General features: G+C 44.7%; 1 protein-coding gene and 1 pseudogene across 1 annotated transcript; both read right to left on the reverse strand.

Moving 5' to 3' along the window:
- Nucleotides 1-1,917: 1,917 nt before the first annotated feature.
- Nucleotides 1,918-27,298, reverse strand: HECTD3 (HECT domain E3 ubiquitin protein ligase 3). Its single transcript, XM_044441902.1, has 21 exons — nt 26,765-27,298; nt 25,058-25,218; nt 23,431-23,523; nt 23,008-23,143; nt 21,666-21,781; nt 18,847-18,960; nt 17,518-17,600; nt 16,571-16,736; nt 15,573-15,654; nt 14,288-14,470; nt 13,118-13,170; nt 12,272-12,336; nt 10,691-10,794; nt 9,939-10,058; nt 9,002-9,091; nt 6,865-7,071; nt 5,658-5,787; nt 3,556-3,630; nt 2,962-3,043; nt 2,775-2,846; nt 1,918-2,413 (listed from the first exon to the last, which is right to left on the reverse strand). Exons 1-21 carry the CDS (start codon nt 27,110-27,112, stop codon nt 2,329-2,331), a joined length of 2,565 nt encoding a protein of 854 aa, XP_044297837.1. The 5' UTR covers nt 27,113-27,298; the 3' UTR covers nt 1,918-2,328.
- Nucleotides 13,389-13,541, reverse strand: LOC123034508 (annotated as a pseudogene).
- Nucleotides 27,299-27,798: the final 500 nt, after the last annotated feature.

Here is a 27,798-nt window from a genome sequence, read left to right on the forward strand (position 1 = left end):
GTGCTGTCGGCCGCACGCTGCTCCTCGCAAAGCCACGCTGCGGCAGCACGAAGAACGGCGTGTGGGCAAGAATCGTTCCTTCCTGTGCTACCTTCGGCACTCAGGCGGCCTCGTAGGCTCGTGGATCAGGACACAACCCTCAGCGCCGCAGTCCTGCCGCTGCCCCTCACTTGCCTGCTGTGTGGTCTGCAATTAATCCCCCGCCACAGGCGGTAGGCGAGTTACACGTCCTCGCCCAGCAGGGGAGCCCCGACATCCTCGACTAATCCCCGGTCTTGTTACTCGCCTCAGGGGGCTCGCCGCTACCTCCCTCTTCCTCGAAACCCCCCCGCCCCGCTTCCCCTGCCAGATTCAGAAGAGTCTGTGTGTAGACGAAGTGGCGATGGAAAGCTACGAATTCTACCCCAGCGGGGCGATCCTTTCTCGTGCCCCAAATCTAATCTCACCCTTCTGAAAAATTACGCAGAGCAGTGCTCGCTGCCCCAAGCGCCGCGCCCTCAATCCTGCTGCAGCGTCTCCAACTTGTTGGGAAGCCCACTGGGGACAGACGCTGAGCTAGGAGGGAGCACCGCAAGAACCGAGGAATTAAACATGGGCCGATGTTTATTTTGCAAGAAAGAAGAGCAGCGCTCAAGAGAAGGGCTGAGGTGCTGTGAAGTCGGAGGATTTAAGCTTCCCTTCCTGTTCCGCTTTGCATGATAAAGGCCCAGCTGCAGAGATGACACTGTTCCTCCCCTCCCAACCAAATTCACCTCCCCAATTACCAATCAAGTCCATTATGTGGGTACAATAGCCGTCAGCTCTCCAGCCCACCCAAGCAGCCCACCATACAGACAGCACATCCTCGACGCCATGAATAGAGCCATTTCGCCAGGGGGTTATGTCCCATTTTATAAGTGCTGTTATCAGGAAATAAATGCTCCTAGTTCAATAACATGAAAGTGAAGTTTAGCAGTCCAGCTTTGAGGTGACAGCCACGTGGATTCCATCTAGTTGCTGGAAGCTGTCAGACCAGGTTTTGCATTTTGGAAAGCTTAACTTCAAAACGCATTTTGCCTATCTGCTGAAATAAATATGCTTGCATCTCTGCATTTCTTTTCCATGTTGTGCACAAATGTAATTCTATTCTTTGTAGAATGTTATATAACATTATATAATTGTACTATAAATTAGCCATGCTCCTATTCCTGCAGCACTGCCTAAACTCTTAAAAAAAAAAAAACTTTAGTGCAAGGTGCCAGAAATGAGTGGCACTAGACTGTGGCAAGGGACAGTACAAGGATGCCTTCTTAAACTCATCAAAGCTGAAAAGTGCCTCCATTCCCTTTGTCTCAGCACCATTTTAGTGACTGGATTTTCCAAGTCCTGAGAAGCAGGGCGAGTCTCACTCTCTGTTACTGCTTGCCTTGGCGTACAAATATGCCTTGGGCAGGGCAGGAAAGGAAACAGGGAGGACAGATGACAGTGTGTGGAAAGGCTTAGAATTAAAATACTAACATTGTTCCTTTTAGTTTTGGTTTCATGATGCCCACTGGTGGCCACAGCTGATCAATGCAAGTACTTAAGCCAACACTACAATGGCCAGATAGTTTGTAGGAAAAGAACACTGAAAACTGCTCTGTAATGCTGCACAGGAACAGACTTAGCAACTTTTATTGCTAAGGAGGGAATCCTGAAATGTAACCTCACCCCAAGAAGGTATCCACAATGCTTCCATCCAGCTGATGGGGGTGGGAGGGGGGAGACAACAGCCTAATTTCTATTTTCTTGTGGTTCTCACATGTTTCTTTGACTATCTCTATTCACAAGTTAGCCCCACTGAGTTCCATGTAAGCTACTCCCAAGGCAAGCATGTACAAGACTGCAGCCTAAGAAAAAGAACAGAAATGAAAATGTAAACAGATTCAAACAGAGACGTCACAGTTGCAGAAAATATGTCTGTCAAAATGCAATTACCAGCAAAGTTGTAGTAAAATACGACAGTCAGCATGTTTTTGTTAGACACTTTTTCAGAGAAAAATAAGCTAGTATTATCAGATTCTGGAATTATGTATCTAACTGGCCAATCTCACAATGTTTCAAAATTAAACAGCTGTTTCTTTCTACCATAAAGATCTTATTTTTTGGCCCTATCCAACCCCAAGTTTTTACATCTGTACCTGCTTATTAATAGAATTCTGTCTTCACAATTGGGAATTTATTATATGTATTTATATATATACACACACACATGCGCTTCCTGGAGCCAGAAGCAAGGTAGAATGAGAGTAAGAAATTCTTCCATGTAGCAACTACAAAAGATCTGTTTGGCAAAATCCCAGCGTAGTGTCACTCCTCCCATGGGCTCATATCTGTGTCGATGGCCACGCAGTTATAAGCTGCATAACGCAACTTTTCCTCACAGACCTTGGCACTACAAATGAAAAAGAAAACTCTTTATCTCTACAGTCATGTTGGTAACCGCCAACCCACCCTGACTCCTAAGCACGAGGCCCTTCCTCACCACTACAGCCAAATGCCATCTGTGCGGTATATTAGCCCGATGCCAGTAAGGCTTCTCTGTGTTTCCATATCTTCAACACAGGAATCACCCTTTTTCGCTGGCCTGCTAGCCACTGCGAATACCTCTTTCCTGATCCCCAAGGCACAGCCCTGCCCTCCTAGCTCTCTGTAGTTACTTCTCACAAACTGTCCCAAATTTTCAGCAACCTTTCCCAAATCTCTGCCACAATCACCTCTCCGGTATAATAGCTTTTTAGCAGAGCAAGACTTACGAGGCATAGTTGGGCAAAAAGAGTGTGCTAGAGCAGGTGGATGATTCAGGAAGCGCATCAGTGGTCTCAGAGCTTGAGAAGCAGAAAAAAAGAAGGCAGTCAGTTCTGCAGGGAAGGTTCTACTGGACCCCGGAAAGACAAAATGGCTGCCCACTCAGCCCCACCTTGATGGAAAAACATTACTCACCCTAATTTGTCAGGATATATATAAATTCGAGCAGGAAGTCGGCTTCTTCCAGTCACAAACCTCAGGAAGCGACTGCGATCCTCTGAGGGGAAGAGTAGATAACCATCTGAAATTCTTAGGGGGATCACACCACAAATCCCTCTCTACAACATGTTTGCCCAAGAAGTATATAAGGTCAAAGCTTAATTAACCAAACCTTGAAGGCAAAGTAGTCCTGATCCAACAAATGAACTCAAAGTATGTGACAGAGTGAAAGCCGGTCAATGAATTGGGAGTGAAAAAGGTGCCACAAATAGGTAAAACAGGTGAGCTATAGTAGTAGAGTGAACTGTAATGGTCTATTTGGAGCTCTTCTACTCCACTCCCACTGCTCAAACTTTCCCTTCCCAATATTAGCTTGAACAAACAATGTCATCTACAGGATTGCAGTTGCTTTTCTTCTTTACAAAGGGATCTGCAGGGAGCAGCTACAAACTGGATCCACAGGAAAGAGTCTCTGAAAGCACCCTGTGCCCAGAGTCCCATTGTTGGCAGGTGCAGATTCCCCTACATTATCAATGCACAACAGTGTGCATTGGGCTGGAGTCCACTCACCATTAGTGAAATTGTTCAAGGCCTCCCAGAAGTACTGAATTCTGGTGTCTGAGGGTTCAAAATCTTCAAAGCGAGCTGTGTGTAAGAAAAAACAGACACAATACACACTGGGAGAAAAGCTATACTGGCAGAGATACAGTTCCTATCAAGGCCCAGCTGGAGGAGAGAGGGGAAATGACGTGCCTGCATTTGAGCAGAACAGACCCAGAAAGAAAGAATCATATGTCCTTCCTTTGAGTACACAGACTAGAATGGTTCCATATGAACTCTCAACTACTATCCTATTTCTTTCCATTTATATTTATTAATGAGTGGATTGATCTATTTTAATTAATACATTAATTATAATCTCTTTATATTTATTATATAACGTTATATTATATATCAAGTACAAATATATTTTATTATAGATAAATATATATTACTTTTGTTTATGGCCATCTAACCATAAACAGAGTTAAATACCACCAAGGACTCCAAGAGTACGCTTGGTTGCCTTTTTGGTTATTGTTAACAAGTTGTGAGCCACCGTATTATTTTTACAATGGAAGAACAGAATACAACAATTCTGATCAATACAGCTTTCAGCGTCTTGTCATTACACAAGATCTACTCAATGAAGTTATGGGTCTGCAAATCCAGTTCTTCTATTTGCCAGGTGTGCAAACATGTGATGCTAATGCTGCATGCTGAACTCACAGCACAACCCATTGATATGGCCCTCATGCTGAAAATCTCAACACAGCAGTTGCATACAGAGTGGCCAGTCACAGCTTCAATCAAGTACTGCACACATCTCATGACGACTTCACTCTACCAATGGAGAGTGGTGCGCAGGGCTGTATTCACACATAATGGCAAGCCATGCTGACGATGGCTTGTTATTTATTTATTTATTAAAACATTTCTATGCCGCCCCTTGCCGAAGCCTCGGGGCGGCTCACAACACAAAATAAAATACAATAAAATACAAACATAACAATATAAAATTCACAATATAAAATAAATAACAATATAAAAGAAGTCGTTATGTGTGAATACTGGAAGTGTGATGAAATGTAGCACATCTGGCTGCTGTGAATCATCATGGAGAACCTATGTTAAGGTTTCCACATTTCAACATTGCTTTTCATTAAGTGTGAGGCTGGTTGCAATGTTTTACCATGGTTTCCCCATTTCAGCCAATGAATTTGGCAGCAAGAGCAGCCACAGGCACCTTGGCTACCATTTTCTGCTGCTCCATTTGCCTAACAACAGCTGAGTTGCTAGCAGAGAGAGTGCTGATTGGTTGCCCCTACGCCCTCTGTCACCCTTCCTGGTGCACTCCCTAAAGTTTGGCCATTATTTAGATTATTATTTATTTTATTTAGAACATTTCTATGCTGCCCCATTCGCCGAAGCCTCGGGGCGGCTCACAAATATATCAATTAAAATATTATACAATAAAAATATAAAACAAGTGAACAATATAAAATAAGTCGCCCTGGCCGAAGAATAAAATAAATAAATAGTATTAGCAGTTAAAAATGACGTTTGAATAAAAAGGTCATCCCGCTGTCATGCTCGCTGCTTGGCCCCCTCACCTCTTCACCGCTCACCACTACGCTGATCTTGCTGCCAGGCCAACCTTGCACACACCTCTCTCTCTCACATACACACACCTCCTGCGACCAGTCTTGTGAGGCTGGCATGCTGGCAAGTGGCAAAGAGGCACGTGGCCAGAGCGGTAGAGCTGAGGAACAGCAAAGCAGTGATGGCGGGCATAGTAGCAGTGGGGCAGCCAAGCACTGGGAGGGAGCGCCTCCAGCTACTCTAGTAAGTAGACAGGGCCCCCAGGGGACAGCAGGGAAAAGGCGGCGGCTGACTAAGGACATGCCCAGGGGAGCATGTGGGCCACTGGAGTAGAGGCAGGCAATGCGGGCAGGAACAGTGAGTGCCGAGATTGGCCCCCAGCCATGGAATGTGCCACCACAGGTGGAAGACGGAGGCACACGAAAACTGCCTGTGCGTAGCTAGCTTGTGGATGAGTGAAGACAGGGCACCAGGTAAGGAAGGTAACACAGTGATATTCCTAAGCAGTATTTGTGAATGCAGCCACTTACTGAGCTTCTTCAGGGCCTCAACGGTAACTTCTGGGTCACCACAAACCTTCTTCTCCAGTTCCTGCCAAGTGAGTAGGTCCAGTACAGCCTGAGGCACTACCTTAAGAAGTCCAGCTTGCATGGCTGCAATCTGGAAGGCAGGGAGGAAGAAACAGGAAAAGTGAACACAGTACCAGTACCAAAACGATGAAATGGAAATGTAAGAAAGGCAGGCTACTTACTGCCTGTCAAGCACACAGTGATGAGCAGCTTGTTTGCGAAGTTTTCTAGAAAAATTTCTTAATAGACAGTCTGCTTAAAGCAACGCTCAGTTTTTTTTAAGTGTCAAAATAAGAAGAATCTATGCTGGAGCATGCTGGGAGTCTAAACTTGCATAAGGTTGCATCCTTATATGGTATTTTACACCTGTTTCATGAGAACTGGAATGACTCCACAAGCTCTCCAATAATGCATTGATAAATTGGAAAATTTTGCTCTTAAATGCAGTCCCACAACTATTCACTAAATTTTCTGTTTTCAACTTCTCTCACCATCCCACAAACTGTCTCTTCCCCTCTGCATTAAAAATTTGGATTCAATTTCTGCTTTGGAAAGTAAACAGCTGGGTGAAAATGTTGCATTTCAAATGTATATTGGTATTCTTTGCTAGTGAATGACCAAACTCTTGAGACAGATGTTTAACACCTTCTGGACCTACCAGAACTAACTAGGATGTGGTAACAAGATGTGGTTGTTAGATCTAATTTGCCTGGTGGGATTGAGGGGGATTCCATAGTTTGAAAATCTCACAAAACAAGAGAACCTGGAAGTAATATTTACATTTCAAGGGGTACAGAAAAGGAAAGTGCCCCCCTTACCTTTGGCAATGGTCCCTTAACTTTTTAAACAGCTAAGCACACAAAATTTGGCAAAATTTGTGGGAGCTGAGTTGGGACTTGTGGATTTCATCAAGGGCTTACCTACCTTTCTCCACATGTTCCAAGCTTTTGCTTAGAAGAGTGAAAAAAAATCTGACACTTTCTTGCATCCCAAGATCAAGGCAATAGGTCATACACAGGGACAAAACAATCTCAGAATGACCTGTGAAGTGCTTTGCTACAAATCACCCAAGTGAGCAAGAGTCACACACCAAAAGAAGTCCAGCACTGTCAGCTGCTGGATGGGATGCCAGACACATTTGAACTGCCTTAATGCCATACTGCATTACCTGCTCCTTGCTCTCATTTAGCCGTGCCTTCTGCACCAGGTGGATGAAATCCAGGCGGTCTTCGTAGCGCACCACAGTGTGGCTGCCACCAGGGATAAGTTCCACCATGCGCTGGTCACTTAACACTGTGGTGTAGGTCAGCTCATTCCCAAACTTGAAGTCAAATGTCTCTTTGTCCATTACTTCCATCATTTCCAGAAGCTTCACCTGATAATTTGAAGAAAAGCTGTCTCACCCAGAACTTCCATGGCCAAGATAGCAAGAGAGGGGGTGACTGAGATATTACATAAAACCACAGCCATAATTAAATGTCTACTGTAATATACTGCAAGAACATCTTCCCATCAGCTTGGAACTGTATTACGGGTGAGTTCACACACCAAGACAAGTAACCTGCGTGGTTTCCCCCATGCAGGTTTTTGGTAGAGATGTGTCTGAAAGACAGGTTCATCGTGGTACCTCTGCTCCCATCTTCCATTTTCTTTCCTCTCAATCCTTTAGGCATTATCCCAGGAGGAATGAAGCTCCTTGTTTTGGCAAGCATGATTGTAAGCCGAACTTCAGTTGGACACTTCATGGGCACTGGACTGGGAACACCTCTCTGGTGAGCCAAGGCGGATGGCTGAGGCACACAGCATCCAACCAGTCATCACAGTCCAGTGGATTGTTCCTCCATCTAGTGTAGGAGGGGCTTCACTTTGGTACATGAGAAAGGGGCACTTTTCAATGTTCAGTTCAAGTTAATGAAACAGGTGTTCCTTGAATAATCCTTGGCATCATTTTTAATTGGGGAAGATATGACATTAACATGGCAAATTATACATGGGATTTCATGTATAACTTTACTGGGGACAGACTATCAGGATAAACTGTATATTGCTACAGTCACACACACACACACACACACACATCTCTGTCCATACGTAATTAAAACACAGTAAAATAACAACAAAACCTTGAAGCACAGGGAGGGGAAAACTATCCCAACTAACTGCCCCTCACAACACTTCACAACACAACATATCAGCTTAAAGAGTTATGACCAAAGGGGAAGAGAGGAAGAAGCAGCAAATAAAAATGGGGTGCTAGTGGGGTTTCAGCTCTATTCCTTCTCCACCTGGCTGCAGTCTTAAAAAACAAAACAATATACACCTATTTGCTAATATCATAGCAACATATATCTCATAACTGTCTACGTGGAAGTAGATTGCTTGCTGTAAAGTGAAAAGAATCCAGCTCATCTTTGCTCCTGATGACTGAATGATGTTGAGGCAGGTATGGCAGCAAACAAACCTTGAGGACTCCTTTCCTTTTTTTTTTTAAACCGGGCAATCCAAAGGTACATTTATAGATGGCTCTGTGCTAGAACTGTTAACAGCTTCCCTCTGGTGAACAAATCTACAGAGGCTCGCAGCCCCCAGCCAGCTGCTGCCATCTAGCGGCTTCTTGCCCAGCTGCTGAGGCAAGAGGGGCAGCACAAACGAATCCACTGAGGTACACAACTGGGTGTCACCGTCAAGCAGATTCTCACCACTCCCACCTGTGCAGGACTGGTGGGGAATTAACTGAGCAGTGCTGCACTTCTTCAGCACCAACCAGCTGATTGCCTGTTCCTGCCCCAAAGAAGATCTTTAGGGGGGAGTGGAAATGCCTCTGAGAGTTGCGCAGCTGTCAGAGGTGTTCTCTGGTCCCTTGGCCTTGGTACCATGAATTGTGTTTTCTTGTTCAGATAACAGAACAAGCAATTGCGGTACCAAGAAACCACAGAACAGACTGTTATTTCTGTTCATGGTTTCTCAAAACCAAACATATCATGCTGAAATACTGTGGTGTGTTTGGGTTTTACACTTTGTGTAACAAAACCCACCACTGTTTGTCTTGTCATGCGAATCCACCCTATATCTAGCACAGTTGGTATGGCTGAAACTATAGAACTGTGGGCCACTTTACACTGTTGATTATGAATGTGGAAGGAAGCTGCCACTCCCCTTCCCCTTAGCATTTTAGGGGGAAAAAAGTCACCTGCTCTGCCATGTTGGCATTTCAAATGCATTGACCATGCAGAAAAGCACTAGGAACCAGTTGTACCCCCAAGCATTAATAATGACAATAGATACATAATCTCCAAGTAACTCACCAGCACAGAGTCAACAGCAGGGAAATCCTTACTCCAACTCACATTCTCCCCAGTCAATTGCTTCCAGACAAAGCCAGGTAGGGCCAGGACCTTGGAGAAACATGAAGAAGATAGGCAGTTCTGCAAAGCATTGTTTCTGGATGCAATCTTTTACGGCCCACTATGCCCAAAGGAAATATTTCAGAAGGTAAACAGGCAAGAATGATCTCTAGGTTTGTTTGTTTTAGGAATACTGTGCTCTGTTTCTCATTTTAAATGATGATGTTTTAGTACAAGGGTCCTAAATATGGCTTTGAGTTGGTAGCCATATTTGGAATTTTGAGAGCATATCATGGGTGCTCTCACAAAATGGCTGCCATAGTAGACATGGTCAGTCACTTATTTGCCAGAAGGCAAACTGGTGAGACTAAGTGAACAGTAACCTAAGTACAAAGTACAAGGTACTAGAGACCACATTTGTCTGTAAGTACAATAGTGAACCTAAGTACAAGGGTGAGGTGGCGTCTGAACTCCATAACACAAAACCAGTCAGCTGAACCAAAATCAAGACAGCGCTGGAAGGCAGCACTTCACTTTGCAGCCAGCCAGTTTCAGTTAAAATAAGTAAATTAAAAACATATCTTTAGAGAGAAAAATTGGGAAGGGAAAGCCTGACAAATATCAAGAGAAGTGCCTGTGGGCACTGGTGCACACTGGTGCACACAGACACTGTGTTGGAGACCTCAGTATAGCGTAGTGATGGTATTTTTAGCTATACATGAGTGAACTGGCCTTAAAATTCACTTATACATAGGTTAAAAACACAATAAAATTGTACAGAGAGATCATCTAGCCAGAAAATAAAATAACTAGGTACAGTGGAGAAAATAAGGTGCAGTGGGAAGCTTGGTTTCCATGGCTTGTACCAAGGAGAGGCTGGTCTCTGGCTGACACTCACAAGGAACTCCATGCCACGTAGAGCTGCACCCATGATCTGTCCAATCCACTCGTATTTGGTGAACTCCTTGCAGGATGGGTTGGGGACATACATGTCCCGAGCCTCTCCAGTACTACTGCCCTGAAATAAGAAACAGTTGTTGCGAGGATAAGACTAAGAGGAAGAGGAGAATAATGAAAATGACCTTGAGTTCTTTGAAAGGAAAGGAAGTGGGGCATAAATGCAATCATCATCATCATCATCATCATCATCAGGTCTTGCTCAAGCTAGTGCATGAGGATGCAGTCAGCACAGACTCCATGCTGCCATTACCAGGATATCCAGCAGGATATCCTGCTCAATACCAGGATCCCTAGCAAAGGGATGACCTCCCCATAGCAGGAAGACACATTGCCGCACTCCCTGACACTATGTAGTGATCTGATGTGGATGAAAGAATGACTCTAAGAAACACAATTCTTTGTCTCTCAGCCATTTTTGCCATGCAGTGGAGGCAGGCTAAATGGGCACACTAAGGAGGACCAAGCAGAAGAATGCTATAGAAAGGGTAGAAGTTGGCTTCTGGAAGTTAATCTGATGGCAACAAAGCCATCAGAGATAGAGCTTTTATGTCCATGCTAACAGTTCCCTACAATAATGCTTCCTACATAATCCCCCTTTTCAAAGCTTGCCCTTGTCCTCATATTAATAGAATCCGCTCCTCAGGTGTTCCCAACAACAAAAAAGACTTAGCTTCAGCAGACAGTACACACCTGGTTGGATGTGCGAACAAAAAAAGGCAGCGGTACAGGGGTCTCGGCTGAACTAGGGCACAACTCTTCAGACATATCAGCAATGCTATCCCGGAAACCACCACCTGGGAGAGAAACAAGAAGCACCACCTTCATATTTTTGTTCTACCAGTACTTTATCCAGGTTCCAGGTCTTCCTATTACCATTACTGAGACCAGCCCAATCTTCTGTAGCATGCATAAAATCCTGAGAGTACACAGAGATAAATGCTCAGGATGATTTGCTATGTCTGTTCATGTTTGGCAATGTCTCTGTTGAATCCTGTTGGGCTTAAGCTTCTACAGGATGGTCAGCCTGAGACAGAAATCTTTTGACTGCCCCCCACACACTGGTTTTATATTTGCCAAGCCAGCAACAGAGTTATAGCGCTACACATCTTCATCACCTGCCCCATGCCTCTTAACTGGGAGTGTATTTAAAAAATGATCCAAATCCAATCCAAAAGAAATCTGAGATTATGATACAGTGGTGCCTCGCAGTTTGAATGCCTCTAGTTTCAAATGAATCTGCAGGATGAACTTAGAAGCATGGTGAAAAAAATGTGGTCTCAGCAAAACTGTCATTGGTTGTGCACACAAGTTAAAAAAAATACATTACAGTAAAAGACACATTGCCATTAATCCCCCTCAAAATACTCCCCCTCACTTTGAACACACTGACCACATTGCTCACGCCACTTTCTGAAGCAGTTCTGGAAGTCATTTTTCATAAGTGTCTTTAGTTGCGGTGTTGTGGCTGCCTCGATGTCATGACTTGAATTGATTTGTCTCATCTTGAATCAATTCATCTTCAATCGATTCAGGACATTGAGGCAGCCACAACAGCGCAATTCATCTAGAATCGATTCATCTTGTCTTGAATTGATTAATCTTGAATTGATTTAGGACACTGAGGCAGCCACAAGTGCACAGCTAAAGACACTCATGAAAGAGGACTTCCAGAACTGCTTCAGAAAGTAGCAAGAACAATGGGGTAAATGTGTTTGAAGCGAGGGGCGATATTTTGAGGGGGATTCATGGCAACATGTCTTTTAATATAATTTTTAAAAATTTAAACATTTACCATATTTTTTGATCACACCTTGTATATAACCTTGGACTTAATTCATTTCAAGAGGCTGTATTTGCTGTTTAAGTTTACCACAATGGGTATTGTTCAGGGCCTGGGAACAAATTAATTCACCTTCTATTATTTCTAATGGGGAAGATTGATTCAGACTGTGAACAATTCAGAGTTCATATGGTCTCCTAAAACAAATTAAGTTGGCAGTACAAGGCACCACTGTAATCAAAAATATTTGCAAGTATTGTGGTGGTCATTGTGAAAAGAAGAAAGATCTTGGGATTGGGGGCAGAGAATAGGAGTTTGGGGGAGGGCTACAGAATCCTCACATGACCAGCTCAGTCTCAGATTGATTTCTTCCAGGAACCATCATGGCTAGAGACTTACCTGTTTCTCTTGTTTTTATTGAAATATACAAATATCTAAAGACCGTGTTTGTCTCAGCTATAATTTTGGACTACACAAAGGCTAGAACTTACCCTGATCAATGATGCCCTCAGCAATGAATTTGCACTCCCACCACTGGTCATAACGCAGTGGCCACCTGAGATGAAAGGAAAATGAGCAGGTAAATCTACCAGTGTGGGATAGCAGGAGTTACTGCACTGTTGGTAAAAAAGTCACATCCAAAAATCAAGTTCCTTGAATGAACTTGAATGACTGGCTTGCAGCAGATTTTTGGTGAGGTATTTTACTTTATTTACTTATTTATGTACAAGTATAGACATTTTTATTCAGCATCCCATAATTATGACATCCATAGGGATTCAACAAATGTAAAAAGGTATCTGTGTAATAAAAATGCTTACGGGCAAGTTTATCTACAGTAGGAGGCATAAAAATAGCCTTTTTAGAATCAGAACCACAATTATGGTCTTAAAGGCTGCCTAAAAGGGAATTACAGGATGGTGGGATATCAGAGATTTTCATGTCGGGAAACCAGTCCCAGCACCACCAGGTTTTCAAAACAGGGGAAAGACTCAGTAGACAGAACACTGCCTTACAGTGCATGTTTGGTCAACAACAGTGTGAGAAATGCTTTAAACAAAAAAGCAAAAGTTACTTGAATGCTGACAGCTGTTGCCCATGCAAGAATTTTCAAAGGGCTTGCAACCCGAACATCCTCCCAAGACAATGCATTTCTGTCTAGCAAGCTCTTATCTATGCAAATCAAGGTATATCCTCTTTCTGCGTATTGAGCTTTTGCTTTGCAACAAGTTCCGTGGTGCTTGACACTCAGGTGTTCAGAGATACCAAACAGTCTGATTGTAGAAGTGCAAGGGAGGGGAGGCAGATGGCAACTGAACAATCATGGAAGCACTCACCTATAATCCAGGGGTTTCTCATACTTGTCGGAAGGTTTCAGGCCTTCATACACCTACAAGGGTAGAGAATGTGGCCAAGGAGTTAAGAGGGAAAGGGATGGGCAATGATGCTGATTGACAGCAAAGCACCAATGCGAATCCCTTGAAGGCCTTTGTGCCTTTGCTGTTGTACAGCAGAGGACTGGAGAACAGGTAACAAAAAACTATTCTATCAATGCTGTCTGGTTAGGCAGATAAAAGTATTTGTGTGGGTGGGTTGTTTTGTTTTTTTATGTGGAAAGCACAAGCACAGTCCCCCAAATTATGTAGGCAAGTTTCCTACATTTGGAGAAACTGCAGGTGTCAGTGCACCCAGAATACAATGGATGAATCTCACCCTGGAAAAACTGCTTTGACCAAGGTGTCTCCTCTGCCAGGTAAGCATAGATAAAGTATTAGCAATAAGGGACAGTCATGAAATTAAAAAGCCTGTGTGATGAAGTGGAAGAGATTGAATGCAGAAAATTCGGATTCAAAGCCCTGCTCATGCACTGGCCATAGGACAGTCACTACAGGCAAGCCTAACTTCACGGTGTTGTCATAAGGATAAAATGAGATAATTCTATTGAGAAGCTTTTATCGGTGGAAGAAGGGGTAAAACAAACGTTAAGTATAGAAACAAACAAACTGAGAAGTCCTGTTATGCAAAGGCCTCAAAAAGAGAACTGGGCACAAACACAAAACAATTTCTGAGAATCTGGGGAAAAAATCCGCCCTGGGATTATAGCTTACAGACATATGTACTTTCTGCTGGGGAGAGGTTAGGGCTGAGTATGTTAGTTACCAAACTCCTTGTACCAGAAAAGACAGGAAGTTAAGCTCTGAACTTTCTATCACATTACACAAGCAAATTCTTGGAAAATGCTGAATTTTATCATAAAGTGAAGGGATTCAGGAGCATTGAAGGAGAAGCTGCACAGCCCTACAAAACTGCTTGCTTGCTTAGGTGAAGACATTCGTTCTTGGATATAGTTTCTACCAGGAACTGAATCTATTTTGGAGGATGGAACTTGAAAAAATGCCTGAGGTACAGTATAATAACAGTTGTGGGTTTTTCTGCCTATGCAACCTGCTATTTCACAAGTGTCCATTTCCGCACAGGGCATGTGCTAGTGAGTGAGCTGGCCTTACCTGGGTGAAAACAGTGTTTTTACAGCTAGGATCAAGTGCTGGGTTGTCACGATGCTCCATGGCCAGGCGCCGGTTGATGTAGAGCCGTGGCCTGAAGTTCGGTTTGCTTGTCTCAGAGTCTTTGAGGCACTGGGTGATTAGTACCATACGCCGCTTGGACAGTAGCAGGAACTGCTTGATTTGCTGTCATGGACAAAGCGGGACAGCAATATCCTAAAACTTAATATCTTCCTTCTCCCACCTTCCCACCAGTCCTACTGCCAACATCACCCACAAAATGTTCTAGCACCATCAATTTTCTTTTAAGAAACCCTTTCAGGTGGGATGACTCATGCTTGATGCAGAAAGTTACTTCCATTTTCCACCTAAAATTTCAATGTATTTTAAATTTATTAGAATATAAAAATATATAGCCAGGTTTCCCTATTAACTCATGTTCATCTTTAAAACAGTTGTCTATTTCAGATGATCAAATGAAGAAACCTACTTTGGAATCTGAAAAATCTATTTGCAACAGTCTTTCACACAGTCCATGCTTGAAACCTTGGCCTTCTTTTAAATGACCATCACTTGAGCTACAGAAAAAGCCTGTGAGTGTATCCCTTTAAAGACTGCTACAGAAAGATTTTCAAACTTTAAAGATATATGTTAGGACATAGTATGAACAAGTGTCTTTGAGCGTACTGCATGAAATCTTTAGGTCAACCAAACTAGGAGTCCTGGATCCTCATCTCTACTGTGACACTTGTACATAATCACTTGTACATAATCGCTGCAATGAAGTCAGAGAACTGCGAGCACTAAGACAGCTTTCACATGGACCACTGAGTGCGCAAGCATAGGCCCATGAAAGTGCGCAGAAGCAGTAATGCTTGCCCCAAAGACAAGTTTGGGGGTAACTTGCCTCCTTCAGCAGGAAACTTGCTGTCCAGCATAAGCGTATCAGTTAAAATTAGAGAGGCAGCTATTTTTATTTAGATAATGTGCCAGTCCACAGAAAGGCTGAAGGAGAATCTCCACAGCAACAGGATCCATGTGGCATCTCTGCTATGGCCTTTTCTTCACACAAGCCTCCCTTGCCTGCAGGAAGCAAGTTGGAAACAGAGCCTAGCTGGTTGACCAGTCAAGCCCCAGAGTAAAATACAGACATTCATTCAGTTTGTTTTTGACTTTTGTCAAAGGAAAAGAGGCCTCATAGGCAGGGTAAGCTATCAAGAAGTACTATTGTATTAGCTGTTCAAAAGGAAACAAAGAAACTGCCACATGAGAAAGATTCCAGCCTCACCTTGAGCTCACTGAAGGTGCCAAGTGTGTAGTCCCATGCTGGAACAAGGTGGTGAAGAACACTGTCCAAGATCTTGATAAACCTACCAAAATGGAAGTGCAGAGCATGAGAAAAGCAGAAGCAACCTATCTGAATTTAGTAGGGAGTGACACCCAGAGTACTTGGCACCTTACCACATGTTCATGTTAAGAGTAAGAACATGCTCCACCTTTTCATTCATGCAAAGTATATCGTGTTCAATAATAAAATCTTTCTGAGTAGCTAGCAATCACAGAAAAATAATTCCATATACAGATAAAACCACAATCATTTCATGCAAATGCAAGAAGAAAAACCAGCAGTAAAACGGTAACAAACACATAGCAGCATCAGAATTTTCTGATTAATGACTCTGGAAGTTCTCACCCTTTCCCTGTGATTATAAGCACGCACTGGCTTATGGATATAAGAATGCAAGTAAGCCATGTTTCAGCACATGCTCAAAGAAATATTCTCCAAGTTCGTAGGATGAGTGGTAAGTAACTCCCAGTGGTAAGCTCTATAGTACTCCAAGTTCCTGGCAACAGAATAATTCAGATGCAGAATAGGACACTGGTGATGCAGGTCTTGGTGTGCTTTCCCTTTTTCACGTACTCCATTCATCAGTTTTGTATCCAATGCAACAAAGCTCAAGGAACCAAGGTTCAATATGGATGCCAGCAAGTACTTCCTGACAGTTAAGACACCAAGGGTATGGGACGGGCTTCCACAGGAAACCCCACCAGTGAGGGTGTTTAAGGATAGGCTGGACATGCACATAGTAGGCATGTCATGAGTGGAGCTGGCTAGTCAGACTAGATGGCCCAGGAGGCCTCTTCTGACTCACTCTGTTTCTATGTTTGTACAGACACATACACACAAAAGAGATTATTGTCTTCCCCTCCACAAATGCAGATAAGTTATCACATCTTATTGCTTTGAGACAGCTGCCTGGTGTTCCTTAGTGGCATTCCCCTTACCTTTGGATGATCAAGGCCCGCCGGTAGAGCACATCAGGATCCCTCCCCTCAAGGCGAGGATACCTCACTAGGTTGGCTGGCTGAAACATGTCTGCATTGAGCCCCAGTTCCCGTTGCCGAGAAGATTTAATCTTTATGCCCCGGAGCCGGACATCAATCCCATCATCTGCATAAAATAGAAAGACAGTGCAGCTCAGGCAAGAAAGCCAATTAAAAACAATTTCCTCTGGTGAAGGGAGAAGGGGATACTGCAGGGATGGGGTCTTCTCTGCAAATGACCCAGGGCCATCATAAATAGAAGCTGTATCAGTTTTATTCCTGCAGAATTTCAGAGTCCTACTCATTTGATGCAACAAAAGCATGAATACTGTGGCAGTTTAAAGATTAACTAATATACTGAAATAACTACCATACATGCATGCTTTCATAGCCTTTGCTGTTTTATTATTATCAAGTGCCAGGGCAGCTACTATGCAGTGACCCCTTAAGGTTGGGGCGTAGACCTTCTTTCAGAACTTCTTTCACTCTGGAGATGCTCTTCAGGATCATATTCCAGTGCTGGGTGGGTCTGAAGGCAAAAGTGGCAGGGCCAAAAAAGAAAAATGCCAATACATTTTAGTCTAAAGCTGATATTTCCAGTAACTAGACCACTGGGGAGATATTTTAGTCATTTACAATTGAGGAGAAGTGGCATAAAAGCCAGGAAAGCACCAGGCAATGGAGGTTTGGAGGGAATGATTTGGTGGTTGGGGGAAAGTGGGTAGGTCCACAGGAAGGGAGCATGGTTTTCAGAGGAGCACTGAAGGGCTGGATTGGGATTCAGGGCCTGCAATTCTACACCTCTGGAAAAGCGGTCCCAATTCCATGCGGACTACAGGGTGGAATTCTTGCAGCCCACCTCCCACAGCTTAACAGGCTCCTTCCCACGCGGACACGCACCCACACACCTCGGCATTCCACAATGCGGATTTCAATCACAGGCAAATGAGCAGTCATGTCTTCCAGCACACACACATCCCCGATGTAGGTCCTGGGGATACAAAAACATCTGTTTCCTTTTGCACAGGTTGGACCTTCTCCTTCCAGCAGGCAACTCTTTAATCTTACATGTTCTGAATCTATGGGAATTGTCACATTAGGGTGGAGTGGGAGCTGAAACCTTCTGGACAACCCAAACCAGGAGTGGGCAGCTTCTCGCATGCCAGATGTTCGACCTACAAACATCTAGAATTGCTGTTCAACAGCATCCGGAGGGCCACCACCCACCTCTGTTGCCCACCTCTGACGCAAGCTCCCTTTGATTGACTGGGGGATGCATGGGGAGCTTTTGTGCTAACAAAGACGCTGGGGTGGGATGGCAGGTGCAAGAGCTGAGTGTATCTTCTGCAGACACTGTTGCACTCTAAGGGCTGGTTTCTGCGTTATCTTGTCACATATAGCAACCTTCCCCCGCCAGCCATGTTGAATGGAGAATGCAACCCAACCAATTTCGAAGGGCGCTTGGGTCAGGAAAGACTAGCATACAGAGATATTTAGCCCATCAGTTCTCCTATTGCAAGCCTTTCCCAGTGGGTTCTGCTCAGAACATTTGGCCCTGAGATCCTCGTGCTTTTGTGGTGGATGGAACTCCCTTCCCTGGGTGAGCGTATTTAAGAAGCAATGAACAGGCATTTGATGTTCAGGATTAACCAAATGCAGAGGTTGGGTGATGATGGAGATGATGCAGCAGAAGCTGCCACCACCACCTTGTGTTTAAGCACCTGACTGCCACCTGGAACAACAAGGAATTGCCTGCACGGAAGCTGAACTGGCAGGCAAGAAAGGGTCAGATTGTTCTATCCCTCCTCCATGTCCACAAAAGAGCAAGCTGAATGCCTAAGGAGGAAATCTGCTTCCTCAGCATCAGCTTAGATGATGCAAGTACAGAGTGCTCCATCTCTCCTCTCCCAGCAGCTAGTAACACTTTTGGCTTTAGCGGCCTTAATACAGGGCTATAATAATATGCCTCCTTTTTCTGAACCCATGCAATATAATAGGCTATGAGCTCAAAAACAAATTGCTGTGCATGAATTGCTGAACTCTTCACCAACATGGGCAGGAGTGACAGTCCATTGCTTTCTATCACCATCTTAGTTTGGTGGCATTTTACACTTCCTATTCTTCCCTCCCACTTCCCATGTCCTTGGACATGAAGAAGTAATTGGAGCAGGTTGTTAGTTTAACTTCATACCTGGCTTTCCCTGCCATCCAATTCCCCACTTAGTACCCCGACTCACTCATCAATGCCCACGTCACTCAGTTTCTTCAGATTATCTCCTTCACCACCATACACAGTCACCCTCTTCGGCATGAAATTCTCATCTGTTGTGTCCACAGTCAGGAACAGCTTCCTGAGGAAGGGAATCAAGAGGCAAACATAGGACAATGAGAAGACATAGTTGGAAAACTTCTAAAATTGGGGCAATTCTATTAGGACCAGAAGCCGAAGGACTGCAGAAAGAATCGAATGAAACAGGGCAGCTCTACACAAACAGGACAAGCTTCCAGTTTGATTCTTTCCAGATTTCTTATAAGCAGTGGATTGCTCAAGCCAGCTTAAAGCCTTCAGGGACTGGAAAACTTGGGTAAACATCTCAGCTTAAGCAAGTCTCTTAAATGTCCACCCCAGTCTGTATTCTGTACATCTGGGAAAGAGGGAGGGAGGAGAAGAACTACCACAGATGAACACTAGCAATGGCAGAGGAACTCTTCCAACTGACGTTTTCTGAGGCTTGGAGAAAAATATCTAGCACTTTTTCCCTTTTCTAAGAATTCTCCAGAAAGCAGAAAGTTCCAGCCCATTCTGACCTCTGATGGGGAGGAACGTCCCTCACTGGTCCCAACTTCTGTGAAAACATCTGTGATCAGAGTTTTTCAGGTCTTATTTAATAGAAAAGTAAGTGGGAGGAAGATTAAACTCAGCTCTGCTTCCTTTTAAAAAGGAGAAAGTGAGACTAAAGAAATATTTTATTCAACAATTTAGAGACCAATTTGGGACTATTCTAGAACAGCATTCCACTTAGGGGTGTGGGGGAGCTACAGCAATATCCATGAGTACAATCCCTTGATGTTATTGTGCAGGAAAGTAGTTTCTACCTAGCAGGCTCTCCTCCATTATCAAACACGCTGAACAAGAGGAAGCCCAGGTAGATCATGACCAAGCAACACTCATCTCATCAGTATGCTGACTGCACACAGCTCTGTCTTTCCTTTTCAGTCTCATAAGGATAAGCTGTGAATGTCCGGCTGCAACAATGAACTGGATGAGGCTAACAAACTGAAGCTCAATCCAGACAAGACTAAAAATGCTGCTGGTAAACAGCTCTTCAGACTAGGTAGAGAGGGTAGAAATGTTCTGGATGGAGTTGTACACCCCTTGAAAGAGCAGATTCATAGCTTGGGAGTTCTTCTTGATCCATGTTTCTTACTTGAGGCCCAGGTGACCTCACTGGCATGGAGTGCCTTCTACCAGCTTTGGCAGGTGGCCCAGCTGCACCCCTACCCACCTTGCTTCAGTAATCTACGTTCTGGTAATCTCTAAAATAAATTTCTACAATGTTCTTTGCACATTATGCCAGAAGAGAATTTGGAAGCTGCAGCTTGTGCAAAATGTGGCACCCAGACTAATAACAGGGACAAAATGGTCTGAACATATAACACCAATTCTGGTCCCCTAGTATTAGCTGCCTATATACTTCTAATTCAAAGTGCAGGTTTTCATCTATAAAGCTCTACACAGCTTGGGAACACAATGCCTGAGAGAACAGCTCTCTCAACCACACAGCACCAGGACACCATGCTCCACATCTGAGGCCTTCCTCTGAATGCCACCTCCAACAGAAGCTTGGTTGGTAGCAACAAGGAGGAGGGCCTTTTCTCTGGTAGTCCCCAATTTCTCTGGTAGTCCCCAACAATGATCTCATCTCCCAGAGGCCTTCCTGGCACCAATTTCACTATCCTTTCAGTGTCAGGTTAAAACAATTCTCTTTGTCAAGGCATTAATCAACTACAAATAGCACATGGGAGTGGGGGCAGTATTGCCATGTTTTCCTTTTTTTAGCAGGCCTCGCAGTACAGACTGGTTTTAGTTTTGTTGTGATAATGTCATTAAAAGTTTCAATGTAATTTTATTATTTTTATTTTTGCATTGCATTTTATTGCATTTATTACCAGTTGATCACTGCTGAGGGAGCTTCGGTTATTGGGCAGTATAAAAATTAATTAAATAAACAGCAGCAACAGTGTGGGTCGCATGAAGTGGCTTTCACACGCACGGAGAATGCGGGAAACAAGATGGTAACATTACAGTATTTATATAAGTGACAGACTGGATTGTGACAGCCAAGGGCCTGCCCCCTTTAGTGTCAGAGAGGGAAATTTCATTGTACAATGGTATCTGGGCTCACGAATGCCTCAGTTCACAGCCAAATCAGGTCGCAAACAAAAATTTCATAAACATTTTGCCTCAGGTCACAAACTTCACATTGGGTGGTGACCCCAGGTGGGGAGATGGCCAAGATCGCGCCCATCTTTCCTGCATGAGTTTGCCCATGACTGCACTTGTCTTTCCTGCACAAGTTTGCCTGTGATTGCACCTGACTTTCCTGCACGAGCGCAACTGCATTCGCGCCCTTCTCTCCCCCTGCAGCACGCCTGCGTTCACACCCGTCTTTCCCCTCCCGAGCGCTCCCACGATCGCGCCTGTCTCCCCCTTACCCAGCACACCAGGAGGATGGGCACATGCAGGGATGACGGGCGCGATTGCGGTCGTGCTGGGGGGGGGGGTGCAGAGAGATGGCCGTGCTCATGCTTGGGGTGGGGGGGGCAGATGGCCGCAATCTTTGTTGTTGTCACTTTGCTTCACATTTTTCTGATTAAAAAAAATAGTTACCGAACAGATCAACCTTATTTACATTGAACCTTATGGAGAAATTTAACTTGGCTCACGACCAAGTTGGGTCACAACCAGAGTCCTGGAACAGATTAAGTTTGTGAGCCAAGGTACCACTGTATATGGAACAGGTTAGTAAAGGAAAGAGAAGCACTAGCAACTCACTTGATAATGGTTCCTTTCTTCATGTTGAGGCGGACCCAGTGCTGGCCCTGTGACCCATCACTCTCCCAGTAGGTATCTGCATGGTTGTCCGTCAGGCATGAAACATTGAATTCCTCCTGAGGTTGGTATTGGAGAATGTTATGCAGATTGAAGAGGGCTGAACCACTCTCATTTACACACATGCAAAGGCATACATATGGGTGCACACAGATGCACACACTTAGTTATTTTTCACATTTATACTCCACACTTTTTCCTTTTACGAAGAACCCAAGGCAACTCATACAATAATAACAATTCTCTTCTGCATTCTATCCTCACAACAACCTTGTGAAGTGGGTTCGGCTGAGAGACCATGACCGGTCCAAAGTCACTCAGTATAGAAACATATGCTTCATGGGCAGAGTGGGAAACAGATCTCTCAAATTCCGATTCAACACTCTTAACCATAATGCCACACTGGCTCATAAAGACCCACATACCCACACACACACACACACACACACACACACACTCATGTACGCATAAATACAAACACACAAATCTACACTGGAGAATGTAGGCATTTCAGTGAGTTATTGCACCTCTTGCTTTCTGCAAAAAAAAAAAAATCTAGAAATGAGGCTTAGGAAATGCTGGAGGCAGGCAAGTGAAATGGAAAAAAGAAAGTTCCTTACTATAAGGTTATTGAATATACATCCTTCCAGAAGTTCTTGGACTGCAGCTCTAGCCTGCTGATTTGGGCTAAACGAGAGTTGCTTTCCAACTATATTTGAAGGGTTGTATGTTCCCTGCTCCTGCCAAACTTCAACCACAACCACTCTCTCCTTATCTTTACATCAGTTCTCTACATCAATCAGTCATCTTCACATAGATTTTAGGCATTCGCCAAAACTTAACTGCTTCCGTAGACTCTTGCTTATTAGCAAAAGATGACACGGTAGGGAAGATTCTGATGCAAAGAGGGAAGGAGAGGTCCCAATAGCAGGGGTGCAGATCCTTACACCAGGGGACCAAAGCCAGCTATCTGCTAGTCCTCAGAAGGGCATGCTCCTTTCCCCTTTTCTCCAATTACTGATCTTTTTGTGGTTTCCCAGGTTTTGTGTCCTCTGCATCCCCTTTCTAAAAGGCTGAAATGCCTCTTCTAAGGTTCGGTAATTGGCAGTAATAACCTTATGCTGATATTTTTGCTTTTGGCCTTGCCCACTTTTGCCTTTAGTCCTGCCCACCACTGGAATGCAGCCACCAAGAGCTTCTCCAAAAAGGAATTCAGCCCATGCACCAAAAGAGGTTCTGCATCTCTCTGCTATAGGAAGGAAATCAACCACTGCAAATGCCATACCGTGTAGGAGGAGACATCAATGCTGTCCACATATTGCTTGATGCTGCCCAGATTCTCATCCTCTTTGCCAACGTGGTCATAAAGGAAATGCACCAAGTCTTCGTCACATTCATAGCTCCATGTGTGGGGTACAAAGCTAATGATTGGAGTTAACGGTACAGATGGGTAGAGGGGTGATGGTCAATCGATAGAAACAGCCCCCTGTTTACCCTTCCACCACCACGCGCTTTCCACTCCTCAACACCACACACAACTTCCAACGTATTTTACCCCACACCCTTCTGTATCAGCACCACTCCGAATGTAATTCAGTGCTGAAGTTTATGAAGCCTGGCAGCAATTTTGGCTGACACCCAAAGCAATCCAGCCTGCTCAAGCTGCAGTCCCAGTTTCCACCATTCTTATTTCCACACAGAAAGTTACCGGAGTCTCTCTACTGCAGCTACATCTGGCTCCATAATCTTTGGCTTTGCACCAAGATGCAGGGAATATGTTAAATCCACCACCTGCTCCCACCTGGAATAAAAGAAGGGCAGCTTTAGCAAAATATGTAAACTCCTGTTTAGGCAAATAAGAAAAAGAAGAGGCTTCAACTATATGATGAGCTCCTAAACCTGACGGGGGTGGGGAAGTACATGGCAATACATCTAAGGGGTTTTTATAACACACTGTAAAAGGATCAGGAAGATCACATCAGAATATTTTCAGTAATTCTTTTTGTTCTGTTATTCAAATATGTGTGCTTTGATTTATTTAATAAAACAAGAAAATGAACAAAGATGGAACCCAACAATTCACTCTTTTCTACAGATGATGACTTACTAAATTACAGTTGAGGAAGTGTGCAAACAACTGAAAGCATTTTTATACACATCTGTGAAAGTTATCCCTTTTATAGCAAATTTAGAAGTGGCATGGTAGTACTTTTACTTTGAATACACTGTGTATTTGTGCATGCAGGAATATTCAGAAAATCTCTCTCACACACACACACCTGCTTTGAAAGGCCTCCTTTTCTACCAGTATTTTGCTTGAACAGGAATGCTGTTTGGCCTCATCCTGTCTGTTACTGCACCCAGGTATTGGTCCAGAAGGTCTACTGCCTCATCTGGGTTTAAGGTAGGAGTCATCTGTATATTGGTGACACCTCAGCCCACACAGTCAGATAACTTTCCCCAGTGGTTAAATGTTCAACAGCATGCCAAATAAAGCTCCATGGAACCCCACAGCATAACTGCCAAAGGACAGAGCAATAATCCCCCAGCACCATCTTCTGGAATTGGCCCTCCAAGCAGGAATGGATCCACAGCAGAAAGGGCCAAGATAATCAACAGGGTCTTACTTCCCTTGTCCCAGGGCAGCTTCCATTCTGAAACCAGGCCTGAAGCCCCATTGAAATGGACCTAGATCATCCATTTCATTCAGGAGTGCCTGGCAACCATCCACTCAAACACCATGGCCAGGAAGGGGCTATTTGCAACTCTCCAATAGTTGTTAACATCTGCTTGCTCCAATTTTTCAGGAGTGGCCTAATAACTGCCTCCTTTTGATGACTGATAACCCACCCAGCCATCCCCTTTCCCTATTTGATTCAAGAAGGCATGATGGGCAAGGGTCAAGGACACAGGTGATTGAGCAGACTTGTCCAGGTACCATGCCTGCATCCTTGGGTTTCAACAACTGAAATCATCTAATGAAATAGAACCAGATGGTGCTCCAGAGGCCTCTAGCCATGGAACTGTATTAACTGTGGTTGCTAAGTAATGACAGGTGCAAATGGCTTTATCTTCAAACTGTTGTACAAATTCCTCGCAGCATGCAGGTCAGGAAGTAAGAACAGAGCAGAAGAATCCCAACCAATTTTGGTTGACACAACTAGCAAAAACATTGAAAGCTACCGATTAAGCTTGAAACAATGGCATACTTTTTGTCCTTTCTGAAAGTCATGGAATAACGCACAATACAATACATAATAATATATTACACACTTGACACACCCAGAGCCCTCAAAAGCCAACCATTCCAAAGACATAGGACTGAGTTCCTGTACCTGATCACAGGCTTAAAGTCCATCCCAAAGAGTTGCTGCTGCCTCTGGATTCTCTCTGTTGATTCCACTGGTACCAGCCTGTCCCCACTGTCCGCATGCTTACACATGAGTACCCAGCCTTCCTCCAGGTCACAGCCAGTCTGGTATTCCTCAAGCTGTTCCTAAGAGGAAAGAATACTGTGTTGGGTGACCAGTGAAGCCTGAGTTCTTCCTGTACTATCAGGAAAATATTAGAATAACTCAGGCATAACAAACAAACTGCATTAAATTGTATTTTCATAGAGGATTATAGTCAACTTGATGAATTCTAAATAGCTGCAGGCAGCCACCGAGGTAAATACATTGATCTGTATATGATTAAGGTGTGCAAACACACAGCCTCTGATGGCCATGAAGATATCAGCTAAATCTTCAGCTCAAAGAGCGCTGCTTTAGACTACAGCTGTTCATTATATTCTGCATGTTCCAAGCAGAGACAGAAAAAAAACCAGGCACAGTTGACAAGAATGCCTTCCGGCTTTTCCTGTTCCAAGGTACTTTCAGTATTGAAAACTCATACTGTAAATCTCATGAAGGGGGTGAGTGGGAGTTAGGTACACAGGAACCTGGTATTTTAAACATGAAACCAAGGAAGGCAGATGGATCCCAGACTACCAGGAACCAACAACATCCAACTGAAACTCAAGACATGTATGTTTCACCTTTGGGAAACAGACCCCTAGAGAGAAGACACCATTCTTGGAAACAGATCTCCACATCATTCCCACAAAAAATAGTGACTCAGCACCACTCGCCCCTTGCTCGCTGTTTAGCAGAAATAGCTAAACAGTCTGAAACAAGGGGGATTGCTCTGTAAATGGCCTGGGAGATCTGTGTGTTTAGAACAGGCTGAAATCCCCATGGGCATGTAACAAGAGGAGGAGATGGGAAAAGGGTGGCAAGAGTATGGCTTTTTTCCAAACCATTTTTGCTTTCAAATGCTCATTCAGAGGAAAATGGGATATAGACAGGGCAGTTACTTCCAGTGAATTAACCAAATGCAAAATGATCTTATGTGAAATAAAATGCTATTAAAAATCGATCAGTGAACACATTAGATATGGCAGATCTCAAAAATCCCAGTTTTGTATCTGTATGCAAGCGAGTATGACAAACACAAGTACTCATCACAAACCTGCTACTCATCTTATCTGTGCATTTGTATTATGGGCAGCAGCTTGTGTGTTTGTGCCATTACCGGTAAAAAATTTTCATACAGATGAATGCACATGCATCACAAGCAAAACAAGAAGTCACCACCTTCTCCAAGAATGGAACAGGATTGTATAACAGACAGCATCTCTAGACAGCCTCTTTGTTTATCATCTCCCAGTATATATCCAGGACCCCACCTCAAACAATGTGAGAAAGGATGGAGGAGGTGTTCGTTAGCCTTCACAACCTGGAGACCACCAGATGTGTTGAATTACAAGGCCTGGCATCGCCCAGCCAGTAATTTGATCAAGGGTTCATAAAGACGCGACTGCCTCTGAGGATGCCCAGAGTGTACTTCCCAAGTTCCTCACAAAAGCACTCTGAAGCAGTAAAAATGGAGATCAGGGAGGAGGTGGCTCTTTCGGGCTTCTGAGTCCCGCTCCATCTCTCATTCGGAAGCGTCACCTCCCGCTCACCTCCCTCCCACTCCACCAACTACGCGGCATGCCTCACCCTGGTAAGCTTCACCCAAAGCCCGTGCCCGTTACAATATTCCTCGCCGCTGGCTCGGATGCACGATCCCTTGCGCAACTCGATGGTGCCCCTGCCTGGGCCCTTCCTGCCGCCGGAACCGGAGCTGCCGCCCTTGCTCGGGCTCTCCCACACCGACAGCAGGCTCCGGCCTGAGGCTGAGGCGGGCCCGCTGGGATCCTTGCAGATCTTGTACTGCACCTCGCGGGGCACGTAACACAAAGCGGCGGGCAGCGGCTCGGCCCGGCTCAAACACCCGATCGCCTCGCTCAGGAAGCGCAGCCGGCCCAGCAGCTGGTGCGGGGACTCGCCTGGAGCCAAGGGCACCATCGTGTCAGTCCAGCGGCGCCCGCCGAGCAGCTGGCCAAGGAGGACGGAGGGGCGACCGCCAAGGGGGAGCGCCGCGCTCCACCACTTGCCTGCTCCCCTGTCCTCCCCTCCCCTGCTCCTGTAACCGGCGCGACAGACCCCACAGCGCCGCGGCCGCCAAGAAGAGGAGCGGCAACTGAGGCTGCTTCCTGCTAGCGCCCTTCCTCAGCCCTCCTTCTTAGTCCTACGTACGGTACCGTAATGTAGCTTCTATCGGCGGTCGAGTAAATGAACGAGCCTAGCAAGCGGGAAATAAATGAGAACGTTGAGATGCGGCCGCATGGGAAATGGCTTGGCGAACTCGGGCTCCTCCTGCGATCTAGGCCTAAAGACCACAAAGGAAAGTCGCTTCGCAGCATTGCAGCTCAATTCTTCGGAAACTTCGTTGGTGGGAATAGCTGTAGTTTACAGTGGCCTAACCCACTTCACAGGGTTGTTGTAAAATGGAGTGGAGGAGGACTATGTAAGTCCTCTTGGGTTGCTCAAAAGAGGAGGAAAGGCAGGATATAAATGCAATGTAATAATAACAACAATAACAATATATTAAAGGCGGCCCAGCTCTGCCATTATGCAGGCTGATGCATCCACATTCGGCAGCATAGTGGGAAGAGCAGCAAATTGCAAAGTCCCCTGGCTGCCTCCAGGCC

Source organism: Varanus komodoensis, unplaced genomic scaffold (genome assembly GCF_004798865.1).
Source record: "Varanus komodoensis strain SLA01 unplaced genomic scaffold, ASM479886v1 scaffold1, whole genome shotgun sequence".
Taxonomy (NCBI): domain Eukaryota; kingdom Metazoa; phylum Chordata; class Lepidosauria; order Squamata; family Varanidae; genus Varanus; species Varanus komodoensis.

Bases quoted from the DNA above. Each gene is read 5' to 3' on its own strand.
- HECTD3 (XM_044441902.1), bottom strand. From the start codon at position 27,112: ATGGTGCCCTTGGCTCCAGGCGAGTCCCCGCACCAGCTGCTGGGCCGG. The intron at 17,601-18,846 runs GTGAGTCGGGGT...TTGTATCCCCAG, and splicing joins AGTGACGTGGGCATTGATGA to GACCTACATCGGGGATGTGT. The intron at 15,655-16,570 runs GTAAGGGGAATG...CCATTTTGGTAG, and splicing joins CGGGCCTTGATCATCCAAAG to GTTTATCAAGATCTTGGACA.